Consider the following 15,105-nt stretch of genomic DNA (forward strand, 5'->3'; position numbering starts at 1 on the left):
TATGGAGGCATAAACAGAGCCTAACGTCTATATGGGGGCACAAAGTGACATTTTCTGCCATTTTACTGCCGCCATGTGTTCCCCCACAAAGAAGACTACTATGTCTTGTGTCGCCCAAGGGCCCACATAAACCTGGAGCCGGCCCTGATACTTACCGCTCTCCTCACAGACGTTCCTGCGCTGGGGGCTTCTGTCATCTCTCTTCTGTGTGTACACAGAGTGACTGAAGCGGTGACATCACGTCAACAGTACATCACCACCGCAGCTAATTACTGGTCTCAGCTGAATGCTGCTGAGGCTATTAATAGGCTGCAGCGATGATGTGCGGTCAACATGATGTCACCGCTATATACAAACGGAGAACAGATCTGACTGGAGCCCCCAGCGCAGGAACGTCTGGGAGGAGAGAGGTAAGTATAAGTTGTTTTTTTTTTCATTTTAACTCCTCCTGCTGCTTCAACAAAATGTTTAATTTGTATTTTCGGACAACCACTTCAAAGGCTATGCACACCTTTTGAAATCGGTTTTTTTTTTGTTTTTTTTTTAATCAATGTGTTTTGTGCAACTTTCTAAATAAATATTTTATTAAAAACAATTTTTACTTTTTGAGATACAGCTGCTTTGTATTCTGTATACAGAGCAGCCGTATCTAGCGCTGAGACCTAACTCTGTCAGACCAGTGGGACTGACGGGTTCAGTGTCAGCAGGTCCTGTGTCTCTGACACGCAGGATCCACCTGTTATCGATCACATCTAAGTTATGAACCGTCGACCCACAGGACCCGCTGACACTGAAGCCGTCAGTCCCACTGGCCTGACGGACTCAGGTCTCAGCGCTAGATATGGCTGCTCTGCATACAGAATACAAAACAGCTGTATCTCAAAAAGTAAAAATTGTTTAATAAGGCTCCGTTCATATGTGCGTCAGGGCTCCGTTCAGGCAATCCATCTTAGCTTTCTGTCAGAACGGAACCCTGACTGAATCAATACTGTAGTCGACTGCGCTTTTGATTCCGTCAAAACGATGGAACCCTTGCACAACAGAAACAAACGCAAAACATTTGCACCGGATCCGTCACCATTGAAATCAATGGTGATGCAAATGGAAACCTATGGTTTACGTTTGTTTCAGTCAGGGCTCCGTTCTGACGGAAAGCTCAGATGGAACGCCTTATACGGAGCCCTGACGCAGATGTGAACGAAGCCTTAAATGAAATTACAAAGTTGCACCAAACACACTGATTTTTATAGAAAAAAAATTCAAAGGTGTACATAGCTTTTCACGTAATCGGAACAGGGTTTAAAAGGGCAACAAAGGGTAAATGTGCACTATGAAGGCACTGAATTCTGTGCCCATTTGACATTTATTAACACTTTAGTGCCGTTCAGTGCCACCATGGTGCCCATTTGCCACTTATTGCCCCTTTAGCGTCCTTCTGTTTGGTGGCCCCTTGATGGCCATTTGCTGCCCCTGTAGCCTTTAGCACATTTTGGTCATAGAATGACACTAAAGGGGAATTAAGTGGCAAATGGGCACCAAGGTGGCACTGAATCCTCTGTCCATTTGCCATTATTGCCCTTTTTAGAACCCTATCCGTTCCCCCATTCAAACAAAGTCCAGTCAGTGACTTACCTGCTGGGCTTCTGGCAAACGCTTCCTGCTGGAGCTGGAGCCTCCCTGGAGGAAACGTTCCCTCGGTGTCTCCACCAGCCATAGAAGCGCACAGGAAGCGCGGTGTCTCCTCCCTGTCTTGCGTCCTGAAAGATGTCATCACGCCTGTCTCATCATTCAGGATGCAGGACAGGGTGAGCGGACTAGCGGTGGCCAGGGCGCGGGGCAGCCAGTATGAGGTCGGTGCAGTAAGTGGGTGGCACCTGACCCGCTGGCTCCCCGAGTAGTGGCCATGGCGCAGGGCATGCACTCCCGGTGGCGCCCAACTTATGGGGAGGCGCTGGTCGCACGTACCTAAGGCCGGCCATGGTGATGCGTTCCCCTGTTCTGCGTCCAGACTGGCCTCCCTGCATGACGTTTCAGACCATGTGATTGTTGCAGGAGGCCAGGCTGCTCTCGGAGAGGGACGCGTCGCTATGAAAATGCCCCAGGGGGTAAGTCCAGCAGTGTTTTGGCAGCGCCGATTCCGGCCAAAAATCTGCACCACAATTTGGTGCCTGTGGGTTGCAGGACGAATATTCTGTGTACTGCCCCCTGTGTGCACCCAACCTTACAGAAACAGGAAAAAGTACAACAGCCACAAAAATCTGCAGCAGGAGCATGGCATTCAGGACCGGCACAGTCACCACAAGTCCCAGGAGCAGTGGCGTAACTACCGCCGTAGCAGCGGTAGCTACTGCTACGGGGCCCGCGGCATGAGGGGGCCCGTGTCGCCCGCCGGCACGGGCTCCCACCATGGCCGGAGGCTCCGCTAGCAGCGGGACGCCCCTGAACACTATGGCAGAGCAGGGAGGTATCTCCCCGCTCTGCCATTAAACAAAAGACATGTATCCCCTATCCACAGGATCTCCACAGGATAGGGGATACATGTGTGATCGCTGGCAGCGATAGGGAGAACGGGGGACTGAAAGTCCCCTGAAGTTCTCCATCACAAACCTCGGACTTCCGGGGTCTGTGTCGGCAGCTCCGTAGAAATGAATGGAGCGCCGGTCGCGCTTGTGCGCATGCGTGACCAGTGCGCCTTTCATTTTTATTGAGCTGCGCAGACGCCGGAAGTCGAGGTTAGTGATGGAGAACTTCAGGGGACTTTCAGTCCCCCGTTCTCCCTATCAATGCCAGCGATCACACATGTATCCCCTATCCTGTGGATATGCTGTGGATAGGGGATGCATGTTATTTGTAGGACACACTATAGGTCGCATTTTGGGGGAGGGGGCTATATGGCGTTCCCTACAGGGGGGGGCGCTGTATGGCGTTCCCTACAGGGGGGGGGCGCTGTATGGTCATTTTTTTTACGCGCCGCTGTCAAAAGACGGAGCATAAAAAAGATGCCCTCATCAAAGAAGTGCATGTCACTTCTTGGGACGTAATTGGAGCTGTTTTCCATTGACTCCATAGAAAAAACAGCTCCAATTACGTCTGTAATGGACGCAGCGAAAAACGCCTGCACATGACATTACGTCTGAAATACAGGAGCTGTTTTCACCTGAAAACAGCTCCGTAATTTCAGCCGTAACAGACGTGCACGTGTGAACATACCCTAAGACTTGCATTTGACAGTCCAGTCTTAATAAATATCCACTTTTTTGAGTAAGGGTATGTTCACACTGCTTATTATCGGGCCGTAAACAGCCGAAAAATCGGAAGCAGAACGTCTCCAAACATCTGCCCATTGATTTCAATGGAGAAAATGGCGTAAAAAAACGCACGCGAAAAAGTGCGTGTCACTTCTTGAGCCGTTGTTCATTGACTCTATAGAAAAACAGCTCCAAAAACGGCCGTAAAAAACGCAGCGAAAAGCGTAAGTTGCTAAAAAAACCAGCTGAAAATCAGGAGCTGATTTCCCTTGAAAACCGCTCCATGTTTTTTAGTAAGCGTGTGTACATACCCTTACTGTGTAAGGGGAAATGGAGAGGACGGAAGTGTTTAAAAACTGGCGGGCACTCGACCCGATCCTGTTAAACCTGCGTGGTACATTTAGATGAGATACAACAAGTTGTTGCTATTAATGAGCAGTCAGATTTTCCTTGGTGTTTAGAAGGTCTGTGGTGCACAATCTGACCAACAGAAGTTCATGGGCTCTTCTTGGCATCTCATAACCTGCCTGCCCTTCTCTCTGCAATATCAAGTCAATGTTACTGAGAAAAAATAATCCGTCACCACTTCATCGTCCCATCACGACCCTGATTACACCAACGTCCAGTCATTGGGAAAGGTCATGTCTTATCACCACCTGATGTTCCTAAATTCCAAGCGTCTCCCAAGCCATATACAACTGGTCTGTTCATGTTCCTTCACCACTCAATTATCTGCTAATCTTTTTTTCTTTTTGTCCAGACAAGCCCCAAACTTGGGTTGGAATTTCTTAATTTTTTTTTCCTTTGGTGCAATTCCCGAGGGCACTTTGGTTCAGGGGCCAGACAGAATCCAGGTTAGCACCTAGTTATTAAACAATAGAAGACCTGGTCCTCAATGGCTGTGAGTAGTGAAGTGAGGTTGGAGACACTCCTTATGACCACACTATGAAAGCTGGAAACCCTCGGCTTCACTAGTCTGAACCTTAAGGAGGCATCCCACCTAAAGAAGGCCATGAATTGCCATGAAAATCAGGTCATTGGGGATCCCACCAGTCAGGCGTCATTGGTTTACATAAAGGTCTCCGAAACGCACTATTATTTCAATTGAGAAATGGTCATGGTAAACCATCTGGGGGGTAGGACTGAGGTGACCTCTGTAGAACCACCAATGTGGCTCTTACAACCCGTCTTATTGGAGCTTATAAGTCATTGGTCCGAAACCTCAAGTTATTATCAGTGAAGGTTTACCTTAAAAATTGGCAGAAGGACCTTCCGTAATCCGTCGTTCATTGGGTGACCTCTGTAGATGAGAGAACCGATTCGACATGAATAGAGTTTGGTCTGATTTTCCCAAAAGTTTTGGATTCACTGAAATCCAAAACTTTTGGTGTTCGCGTTGCATGAACAAATCTCATCGACATGCTGCAGAAGTGCATTTTTAGATCCGCAACATGTCAATTTCTGCTATGGAATGGGCAAGGATTTGTTGCAGATTTTCCATATTGACTTCAAGGGGGAAGTAAAACTCCACGGAAAATTCTTGTGCTGCAGATTTTGCTGCAAATTATCTACAGATCCGCAGCAAAATCCGCAATTCTAGAAAACAAAACACTATTTTCAACGTTTCAAAAGAGAAAACACTATGTTTCCATTGTGCACCCATAAAAATGAGTCCCTGGTACCCCGCCTGATCTCTTTGAACTTTTCAGGACTGAGACATTTTTTGCTGTTTTCATTTTTGCTTTTCACTCCCCGCTTTCCGAGAGCCATAACTTTTTTTTCAGTCAATCGAGTGGTGTGAGGGCTTATTATATGCGGGAGGAGTTGTCATTTCTATTGACACCATTTAAAGTACTATATAATGTAAACGGAAAAAAAATTCTTTGCTGGCTGAAATTGGAATAACTGCGGCTCCTCCATTGTTTTTTGGGTTTCGTTTTTATAGTGCGGTAAAAACGATAACTTTGAATCTGCAGCTCAATACGATTACGGTGATACCAAATTTATGTTTTTATTTTATGTTTTACTACTTTTTCAGAGAAACTATTTGTTAAAAAAAAATTGTTTCGTTTCACCACCTTCCGAGAGCTATAACTTTAAAAAATTTTCGTCAATTGAGCCGTGTGAGGGCTTATTTTGTGTGGGATAAGCTGTTGTTTTTATTGGTACCATTTCTTGATACATACAACTTTTTGATCACTTTTTCAACTTTTTTTTTGAGAGCGAAAGTGACCAAAAAATAAAATTTGAATTTTTTTATTTCGTTCACGTGTGAGTTAAATAATGGTATATTGTAATAGTTCGGACTTTTACGGATGCAGCGATACCAATTTTGCTTTTTTATTTTATTTTTTACATTAATTTAGAGGAAATGTGAAAAGGGTGTTTTTTGTTCTTTTTAATCATTTTTTTTTTCACTACTAATAACTGTATTTATTTTTTACACCTTTTATTACCCCTAGGTAACATGAACCAGCGAGCTATACATGTGTTGCAGTATATTGTCATTTTTGCAGACTACATTAGTCCCCTCGGCTGCCATGACAACCACTGGCAAAACCATGGACCAAAGAGCTGTCAGAGGGGGCTGCCCCCCTCTTTTTAATGCCTCAGATGCGGCGGTGGCGATTGACCACAGCATTTGAGGGGTTGAATGGCCAGGAACAGCCTGATCACCGTTCCTGGCCGTTTGTCCCGGGCAATGGCGGATCATCATACCGGAGTTTTGAGTGACCACGACACAAGGTACAATGCAGTTTTGTCTTGATTTTTCCGCGAATCGTGACAGAAACCACTACTGAACTGCGTAGTGTATGTCCTGCAAAAGGACGTGCAGACATAAGGTCACATGACCTTATGTCTGCAAGTTCTTGTTACTGATTAGAGACCTGCTGGTCACATGACCGCAGGTCCTAGAACAGCAGCAAGACTCTGGAGAGAAGACTGTGAGGTGAGCTACTAGGGGATGGATGTGTTTAGGGGGTCTGGTCTTGGGGGGGGGGGGTCTGTATTAGTTTAAGGGATCTGTATTTAGGGGGCCTGGATGCAGGTCCATATTAGTTTAGGGGTCTATATTAGTTTAGATGTCTATATTTAAGGGTCTGTATTTAGGGGGTCTGGGGTCTGTACTAGTTTAGGGGGTCTGCTCTGTGGTCTGTATTTAGGGTTCTGGGGTCTGTATTAGTTTATGGAGTCTGGTCTGGGGTCAATATTAGTTTAGGGGGTCTGCTCTGGGGTCTGTATTTAGGGGTCTTGTCCAAGGTCTGTATTTGGGGTGCTTGTTCTGGGGTCTGTATTTGTTTAGGGGGTTTGGTCTGGGGTCTGTATGTATTCTAGGATCTGGTCTGGGGTCTGAATTTATTACTCTGAGTAAAAGGGGTTGTCCGGGCACATGGATAGGTCATTAGTATGAAAAAACGGTCCGGGCAACCCCTTTAATATATGGTCTTGGACCTTGGTGCTTGAATGTTTGTGCTTCTATAGAGGCTGGAAATGGCTGCAGAAGCAAGGAGCAAAGATGTCTCATCAGAGGAAGTCGCCATACCTGTCTGTGTCAGAGAAGAAAAGAGAATGACTCCCATCAGAGAAGACGTCACCTGTGAGTCACTGGATCTTTGGAGGATCTGTCCCCTCTCCTGACTTGCACGATGTAGGAAATCCATGTATTTGACATGAAGTCTTTGTGTAGTCCAGGATTAATAAACAAATGCATGTTACCGTTCCCCGTGTCCCTACACCGTGTGATAAGGGCAACGATGGTTGGAGACTCAGTATGTAGGGACACAGACCTTTGATAAGGGGAATCGTAACACCCGTTTGTCAATGCTCGCACAGATATTGCAAAAACAATGTAGAAATAAGTAATGATTGACAATGGTTACGAGAAGTAGATCTTTATTATTATCATTTTTATTATATATTATAATTTTTTATGTTAAGGATTTTGATCAAAAAGTTCTTCTATATTTTATAACTTTGAACTCATGACCAAATTACATTAACAGTGTTGTTATATTCTTAAAAAAGAAAAAAAAATTTTTAAAATTTTTTGGGGGAGATTTTAACTCGTGTTTTTTTTATTTTTTTTTATTTTTATTTTTTATGCAAACGATTCCATTATAATATTGATCAGTTCTTCACAACGGGAGGCAAGTTCTCCTGGGGCAAAAATTTTAAATGAGTTGAATAGCCAAAATAATTACAGTTCTAAATCGACCCTTAGGACTCATCCACACATGCCTGAACGGAGGCAACTTGAGTCCTAGGCATTCCATGTGCCATCGTATTAGAGTAATTTTTACCTTGAAGCAATGCTTTGAGGGGAGAATACCGCCATTATTTGGCTGCTGGAGCATGCCACCTCACCTCCAATAGAAGTCGACAGAAAAAAAACCTCTCTCAATTTTATGAAATCAGAGGAATATTATGACCCTATAGACTCAGAGGTTGTACAGAGCCATAAAAATGTAGCGTGTTGGAGTTGTATATTCATGCGTCGCATTTTTTTAAGTTTTTTAATTTTTGCTGCTTTTCTTGAATCTTTTTGTAAAATATAACCGAAAAAAATTCAGGAATGGCCAACATGACATGAGGCAAATTTTTCACATCTTTAGACATAGAATCCCTTTGCTTGGCATATCATATCCATGAACCGCAAGCCGTCTTTAAAGAGTAACCTTTAATAATACAAATATATATAAAAGGCAAAACCATAATAAAATGCCACACTGTGCCGCTGTCCATCTGTGTGAGATAAAAAATATATAACTAGTAATGCATCAGTCGGCTGTATACAGGGCAGGTACATAGATGTAATGTATAGTCAGAACACTCACTCTGTCCCTTTCCCTACACCCTGCCAACCCTATAGCAATTATCAGAGCACCTGCCTCGAAAAGTACAACCCCATTCCGGGAATCTACCCATACTATTCCCTTACCAATTCCCTATACTCTCTAGTGCCAACCTGTTTCCCCATACAATACACAGCTCATCGGGGGCAATAGGAAAAAGTCTTCCTAAGGTTAAAAAAAAAACAGACCAATGGCAAGATCAGCATGTAGCCAAAAAATGGAAGGAGAGGCAATATTTTTGTATTTTGTATTTTTTTAAAAACTTTTATGCAATTTTTCACTGTAACTCCATCCATATTAGTTACAAGACCCAGCAGCTCTACCATGCTGGGCGGTTGGCATCCAGCGATGATGGATCAATTGCTGCTGCCTTTAATCACTAGACCGTTCCCATTGAGTTGCTGTGTAAGAGGCAATGAGGGAGACTGAAGCGGGTAAAAACAGCGGCGTACCTGACCTCATCTGGCTAGATTGCAAAACCTTTATCCCCATTAATGGGGTCCTAATGAATATGGCCAAGGTCGGGGGGGGGGAAGGTGGGAGCAGGCACGCGGTACAGTTTAACCCCTTAGATGCCATGGGCAATAGTGACAGCAGAAACTAAACTGTTAAGAGGGAATGGCACCCTCCGACGGCCCACCAGCTCCCTCGCGACACGATCGTGGGGTGCCGATGGGTGTCATGGCAGCCTGGGGAACTAATAAAAGCCCCAGGTTCTTTGTACTCTTAAGCCCTACCAGAGCCTGCAAAACTCATGATATATATTGTGCAAGCAATCCAACGATTGCTGGTTCAAGTCCCCTAGGGGGACTAATACAAATAAGGAAGAACCGTTGAATAATTTATTTTATCTATACAAAAAATATATTTAAAAGCTCATATGAAAACCCTTTTCTCTTTTCCACCCCAAAGCTATGTAAATAAAAATCAAACTAAATAGAAGTGGTTTCACCGTGTTCATAAAAGTCTGAGCTATTCTAATATAACATTATTTAACCCGCAGGTGAACGCAGTAAAAGAAAAAAAACTGAATGCCACATCGTTTGGTCACATCATCTCCCACAAAAAAAAAATAGTGATCAAAAAGTCTTGTGTACCCTAAAATAGTACCAATAGAAACGACAGCTCGCCCCGCAAAAAACAAACCCTAAGGGCTAGTTCACATGAAGTTTTTGGCACTGTTTTTGACACGGAAACCGCGCCAAAATCGCCCCCTATTGACTTCAATAGGGGGCGGAGGAAATTTTGGTCGCGAGTGGGAAAAAACACTTGTGGGAAAATAAAGTGACATGCTCTTTCTTCCCACTGACATCAATGAGGGGCAGAGAAGGCATTTTTTGCCCGCAGCGCTCAATAGCTGTGGCCGAAAAAATGCCACAAAAAACGCGGCAAAGAAAGTGCAGGCAGGGCAAAATCTGCCTCAAATATTCCTGAAAGAATTTTGAGCCAGATTTTGCTGCCTACAAAAAACTCTGTGTGAACACACCCTAAAACTGCTCAATGAACAGAAAAATAAAAAAGTTATGGCTCTCAGAATGTGGCGACAAAATACTAATTTAATTTTAACTATGCGTTTTTTCCTGATTGTGCCAACGTTGAGTCATTGGGAAATGTCGAAACAGAAGTTGACCTTCCTCCGCAGTATGGAGGGAAAAAGTATTTATTTATTCATCCATGCAGCAAGGTTTCAAGCTTGAAGAAACACCAGTGAGAGGGCTAAAATCTCAGAGAGGTGAGTACATTTTTTTCATCTATATATGGCGGAGGACTGTTGAGACTGCCACGGTCTCGGCTTCCGTTTCAGCATTCTTTCCGAATCCTGAATCGGGATCCATAGGAGGTGTGCACCCAGTTTTACTGTTGGATATTTCACATGAATTGTTACAGAGAGTCCGGCTGGGGTAAGACAGACTTATTTTTTTAATTTTTTTTTTTTTTGTACTGGCCGATAAATTGCTGTCCATAGTAATGGACTAGGCTGGGGCTGATTTTTATTTTAATTTTTTATGTACAAAAAAATCAATGTCTAAAGAAATACAGTAAGTAGCTACGTGCTGGATTTTCTAGCTACTCAATGCATTTCTATGGACATTGATTTTTCACTCACTGCAAAAAAAAAAAGTCTGTCTAGCCCCAGCCTTATTGGTAAAGTTGATGTCCTGTCACTACATGATCCTAAATTCCAGATGTCTCCCAAGCCATATAATCACTGGTCTGTTAATAAAAAAGCTGATCATGTTCCTTCACCCCCCCCCCCCTTATCTGATCATCTTTCCTACCGTCCTGACAAGTTCCATACTTTGTTTTCTGGGATTGAATTTCTTAATGTTCTATTTTCCTTGTAAAAAATCACTATGTAAACCTTTAGGGGTCAATTTTTTTTTTTTTAATAAATGTATATATTCATTGATAAAACATATTTGTATTTGACTTTTATAAAAAATTGGTAACTTTTTGAGATGCAGATTCTAAGCAGTTTATTTTTATTTTTTATTCTACTCTTTTATTTTAAGATGACTATTAATATACCTGTATACTATAAGCAAAAGGATCAAATATATCCCTTATTTAATAAAAATAAGAAATAATATTTTCATTTTGGTTGCAAGGGATTTTTTGTAACTTTTTTTTCTGTATAAAACATAAATGTTACATATAGTTAACCGGTCAATTTCTAATATATATATATATATATATATATATGTGCAATGTCTTAATATTGAAACAATTTGCAACAATTTTCTTTTATATTTTGCATATTTGTATTCATTCAAATTAAATAATGTAATTGATTTTTAATTTTTTTTTATAAAATATAATTCATAAAAAAATAATATATAATAACAGCATAAAAAGTCAAATAAAACCAGATTGAAGTCATTAGAAATTTGAAGTATACAGAGAGAGTTTGCACATTGGAATGTTAATGGATTATTACGTTTCTCGGTCATCTGATTGGCAGGTTTTTGACTCCACCCTTGTACTCGGGGCTATAAAAAGGGATGACAGAGATGGGTAGTTTACTGCACACCACACAGGTGTAAAGTCATCGAGATATTGGGTAAGTACTGCAGGAAGACTGTTTCCTAGTGTTTTCTCTCTGGAAATTGATAATTTTTTTTAAAAATTTTCTACAAAATATCAAAATTAAATAAAAATTGTATTCATTTTGCATAGTTTGTACTTTAGTCTACATATATATCAGAATAATCTTTAAATGTTATACTTTTAATAGAATCCGGCAAATTTTTGAATTGTAATAACCATTCAAATTGTACTGTAAAAATATAAAGAATTCATATTTTGAAAAAAATAAAATATTAATAAGAATTGTTTTAATTTTAGGAATAACACCGCGGTGACCATGAACCTATTCAGAGGTCTTTTCTTAGTAAGCCTTTATTACCATCAAACTACATCACAGGTAAGGAGTATTTTTTTGTTTTTCTTTCAAAATATAAAATGAAAAGCCAATATTTTATTTTTCCTTATGTTTTTAAGATTGTGTATTTTACATGAACAAAAAAAAGTACCATGAAAAAAATTCTGATTTAGAAAAAAAATTGAAGTATTTCAATGAACATTATTTGTGATGTTGTTAAATCATCTAGATTGTCATTGTTATTACAGGCTCAACCTCCAGGGGTTCAAGGTACTTATTTGCAAATTTTAGATTTTTTTTTCAAATATGCAGATTTTAATTGTAAAATTATGTTTTTGTTTTTTTAACATAAAATATATCATAAATATACTCACTTTCTGCTTAAAATATGTTTGGATATGTGAATCCTGTTTCAATTTCACTTCTTCTTCTCTGTAGGATATGACTGCTCGGATATATGGGGGAAAAATATTATTACCAGTGGAATATACACAATAAAACCCCAAAATTCTCCATCCTCTTTTTCGGTAAGACAATATAAAGAACCCTGACTATTATTTAAGGGTTAAAAATGAACAACTTTTAGTACCAAAACCAAATGTTTTTTTTTTCTTTTTTTCAAAAACTTAACTGCTGACAGATTCCCTTTAACCCAATTTTTTGGCTTTTTACCAACCATCAGTCAAATAATTCAAGTAAGTTAGTTGAGGGTTCAATCTCTGGGGCCCCTAATGTGGCTGTAGAGCAGAAATGGAATTAGCCTTCTCTATAGAGATAAATACGAGCATCTAAAACAGTCAAACACACTTATTCGGCTTTCTGATGGTCCTATTCACAGTGAATGGGAGTGACGAAATCAGTCGCGTCCTATTCATCTTTTAGTCATTCTATTGGACGTTATTTCTTATATTATAAATATATATTTTTTTATTCAGACTTACAATAAAAAATATTTGCAATATATGTTCCCATTTAAGGTGTTCTGTGAAATGACTGAAAATGGGGGCTGGACTCTTATACAAAAACACGATGGAGCAGATGGATTAGACTTTGAGCAAGATTGGACAGCATATGAAAATGGATTTGGCAACATTCAAGGTAAATAGAACAGTATCATAATAGAAGAACAACATAATACCAACCATCGAAACACACTTAAAGGGATTTTTTACCATTTTGTTAAAATGGTCTAATTTGATGCATCATGGGAAATTAAACATCTTTTCAATGTACAAGTATTTTTGAAAATGAAATGTTTTAGAGATATTTACTTACTAAGCCCCCATGTGCCGCCATTTTGTTTTGAAAAACTGTTGTCCTTGGTTGCGTCCACCTAATGCAGCCAACTAAAGTGGTCACGCGTGCGCTGTTCCAATGTCTGCAACTTTTTGTAATAGTGTACCTATATCTTATGTTCACAAACCATTTCAGAATCGACTAATTTGGGGTGTAAGAAAATTATAACCGGAAAATGGGCCTATTCTCAGTTTCGCTGTCAAGTTGATTCTTTTTGTAATTATGTAGGATAAATGGCCACGTCTATTTTAATTTTGAGCTTTACGTGCCACTCCGTTCAATCGAATATTCTCAAATAGTTCCGCGTACTTTATCAAAAGGCAAACTAAATGAGTACTTTTCAGGAAAATGGCTGTTTCAACAAATTATATTGGATTCTTTTATACAGTTAAAAACCTATAGATTCTGTTTTTAGCCTACTATATATTTTTGTAAAATTTTTTGAAAAACTCTAGTAATTGAGGCAGAAACTCCTAAATTACTTTATCCCTATTGTAAAAGTGACAGTTCTTGGTATTGATGGCTTCTACAGAACTCTGATTGGGAAACACTAAACGAAGGTAGAGTGATCCATGGACTAAACCATCTCTTTTATTTTTAATTTTTTTCTAGATTTCATTAGTTATAGCAATAAAAGAACCAAAAGTTGACTCCATTTTGCTATTGGTTATTCGGATAAGTTGCAGTTTTTTGCACCAGGTCTGGATGGAAGTGGAGCCGTCCAGGGAAAATGCCAAAGGGGCCTTGCCCCTTCATTCTCATGATCGGTCAGAGTTGCTCCGATCATATCCCCATTGCCATATCCCCCATTGATAGCATATCCAAGCAATATGGCTTACCTAAATGGGAACATCCCTTTAATCGAGATTCTCCACTCTCTAAGGGGGGATTGACATGAACGTGATATGCGTCCGTGCAGCCCGCGTGGTTTTCACTCGGGTCGCACCGACCTATGCAAGTCTATGGGGCAGTGCAGACTGTCCGTGAGTTTTGCGCAGCGTGAGTCCGCCGCGTAAAACTCACGACATGTTCTATATTTCGGCGTTTTTCGCGCATCATGCACCCATTGAAGTCAATGGGTGCGTGAAAATCATGCGCACCACATGGAAGCACTTCTGTGGGACGAGCGTGATTCGCGCAACAGCAGTAAAAGAATGTATGTAAACAGAAAAGCACCACATGCTTTTCTGTTTACAAACATCCAAGCGGAGTGTCATAATGATGGCGGCTGCACGAAAAGCACGCAGCCGCGCATCCATACGAACATGACACACGGAGCTGTCACGCTGCTGTCACGCTGCTGCCACGCGCGCAAAATGCTGCGTTTTTTGTGTGCGCAAAATGCTCACGTTCGTGTGAATCTGCCCTGATTTTAATTTATCTATCACTACTACTCCCAATGTGTTTCCTCTATATATATATTTTGTAATTAACTTTTTGTTGTTGAAGGTGAACATTGGCTTGGACTCGAGAAAATTTATGCACTGACACAGCAGACAAACAGACCTTCCAAATTGCACATCAGTCTCGCAGCCTTTGACGGTGGAGCAGCCTACACAGAGTACAGTCCCTTTAGCATCGGAAATGCGGGCACCTCCTATAAATTGTCAGCAGGAAATTATGTGGGTACAGCAGGTAATTGGATAGAGACAAATATATGAAACTTGTCAAAACCAAATATTGTGAAATCAATTTTCGAGGAAAAATATCATGTATATTTTTCATTGTAGGAGACGCCTTCCTTGGAGTTGCTACAATTATTGGGTCCAACCAGCACAGCAACTCATTCAGCACTTGGGATCATGCCACCGATAACTGCCACCCAAATTGTCTCTCTGGGGACACATTGTATCTCAGTTGCAGTTCACGATTCCGTGCCGGCTGGTGGTTTAACAGCTGTGGGACAGCAAATTTGAATGGTGTTTGGCGCAAACCGCCAACATATAAAAACTGGGCAACATCCGTGTCGTGGCCAACATGGAAACCAAACGAGTCCTTGAAATTCAGCAAAATGTATCTGATTCACGGTTAGAGATTCTAGATTATTAGATTCTACTATTCCTTTGTTGACTAATATTTTTGTATTCTCATATTCCTTAATTTACTTTATATCAGACTGAATGGATTAAAAAGGAACCTAAAAATATGAATGCAGTTTGTCTTTTTTTTTTTCCCCCCAAGTAGAAATTTAGGGTCCATGAACACATCATTGCCAGTCCCTATTGGTCTTAAATATGGACCCATATACTCTTCATGTATCGACATATGATATCTCCATAACGCGCAGTATTCTCCTCTAGAACAGTTATTATTACCAGGGGAACTG

At 40.9% G+C, this 15,105-nt stretch overlaps 1 protein-coding gene across 1 annotated transcript; it reads left to right on the forward strand.

The window, feature by feature from the left end:
• Positions 1-5,949: 5,949 nt before the first annotated feature.
• On the forward strand, positions 5,950-14,811 carry LOC142665022 (fibrinogen-like protein 1). Its single transcript, XM_075844557.1, has 7 exons — positions 5,950-5,993; positions 11,447-11,525; positions 11,732-11,753; positions 11,922-12,010; positions 12,461-12,581; positions 14,229-14,414; positions 14,510-14,811. Exons 1-7 carry the CDS (start codon positions 5,950-5,952, stop codon positions 14,809-14,811), a joined length of 843 nt encoding a protein of 280 aa, XP_075700672.1.
• The last annotated feature ends 294 nt before the right edge of the window (positions 14,812-15,105 follow it).

Source organism: Rhinoderma darwinii, chromosome 12 (assembly GCF_050947455.1).
Source record: "Rhinoderma darwinii isolate aRhiDar2 chromosome 12, aRhiDar2.hap1, whole genome shotgun sequence".
NCBI classification, from domain to species: domain Eukaryota; kingdom Metazoa; phylum Chordata; class Amphibia; order Anura; family Rhinodermatidae; genus Rhinoderma; species Rhinoderma darwinii.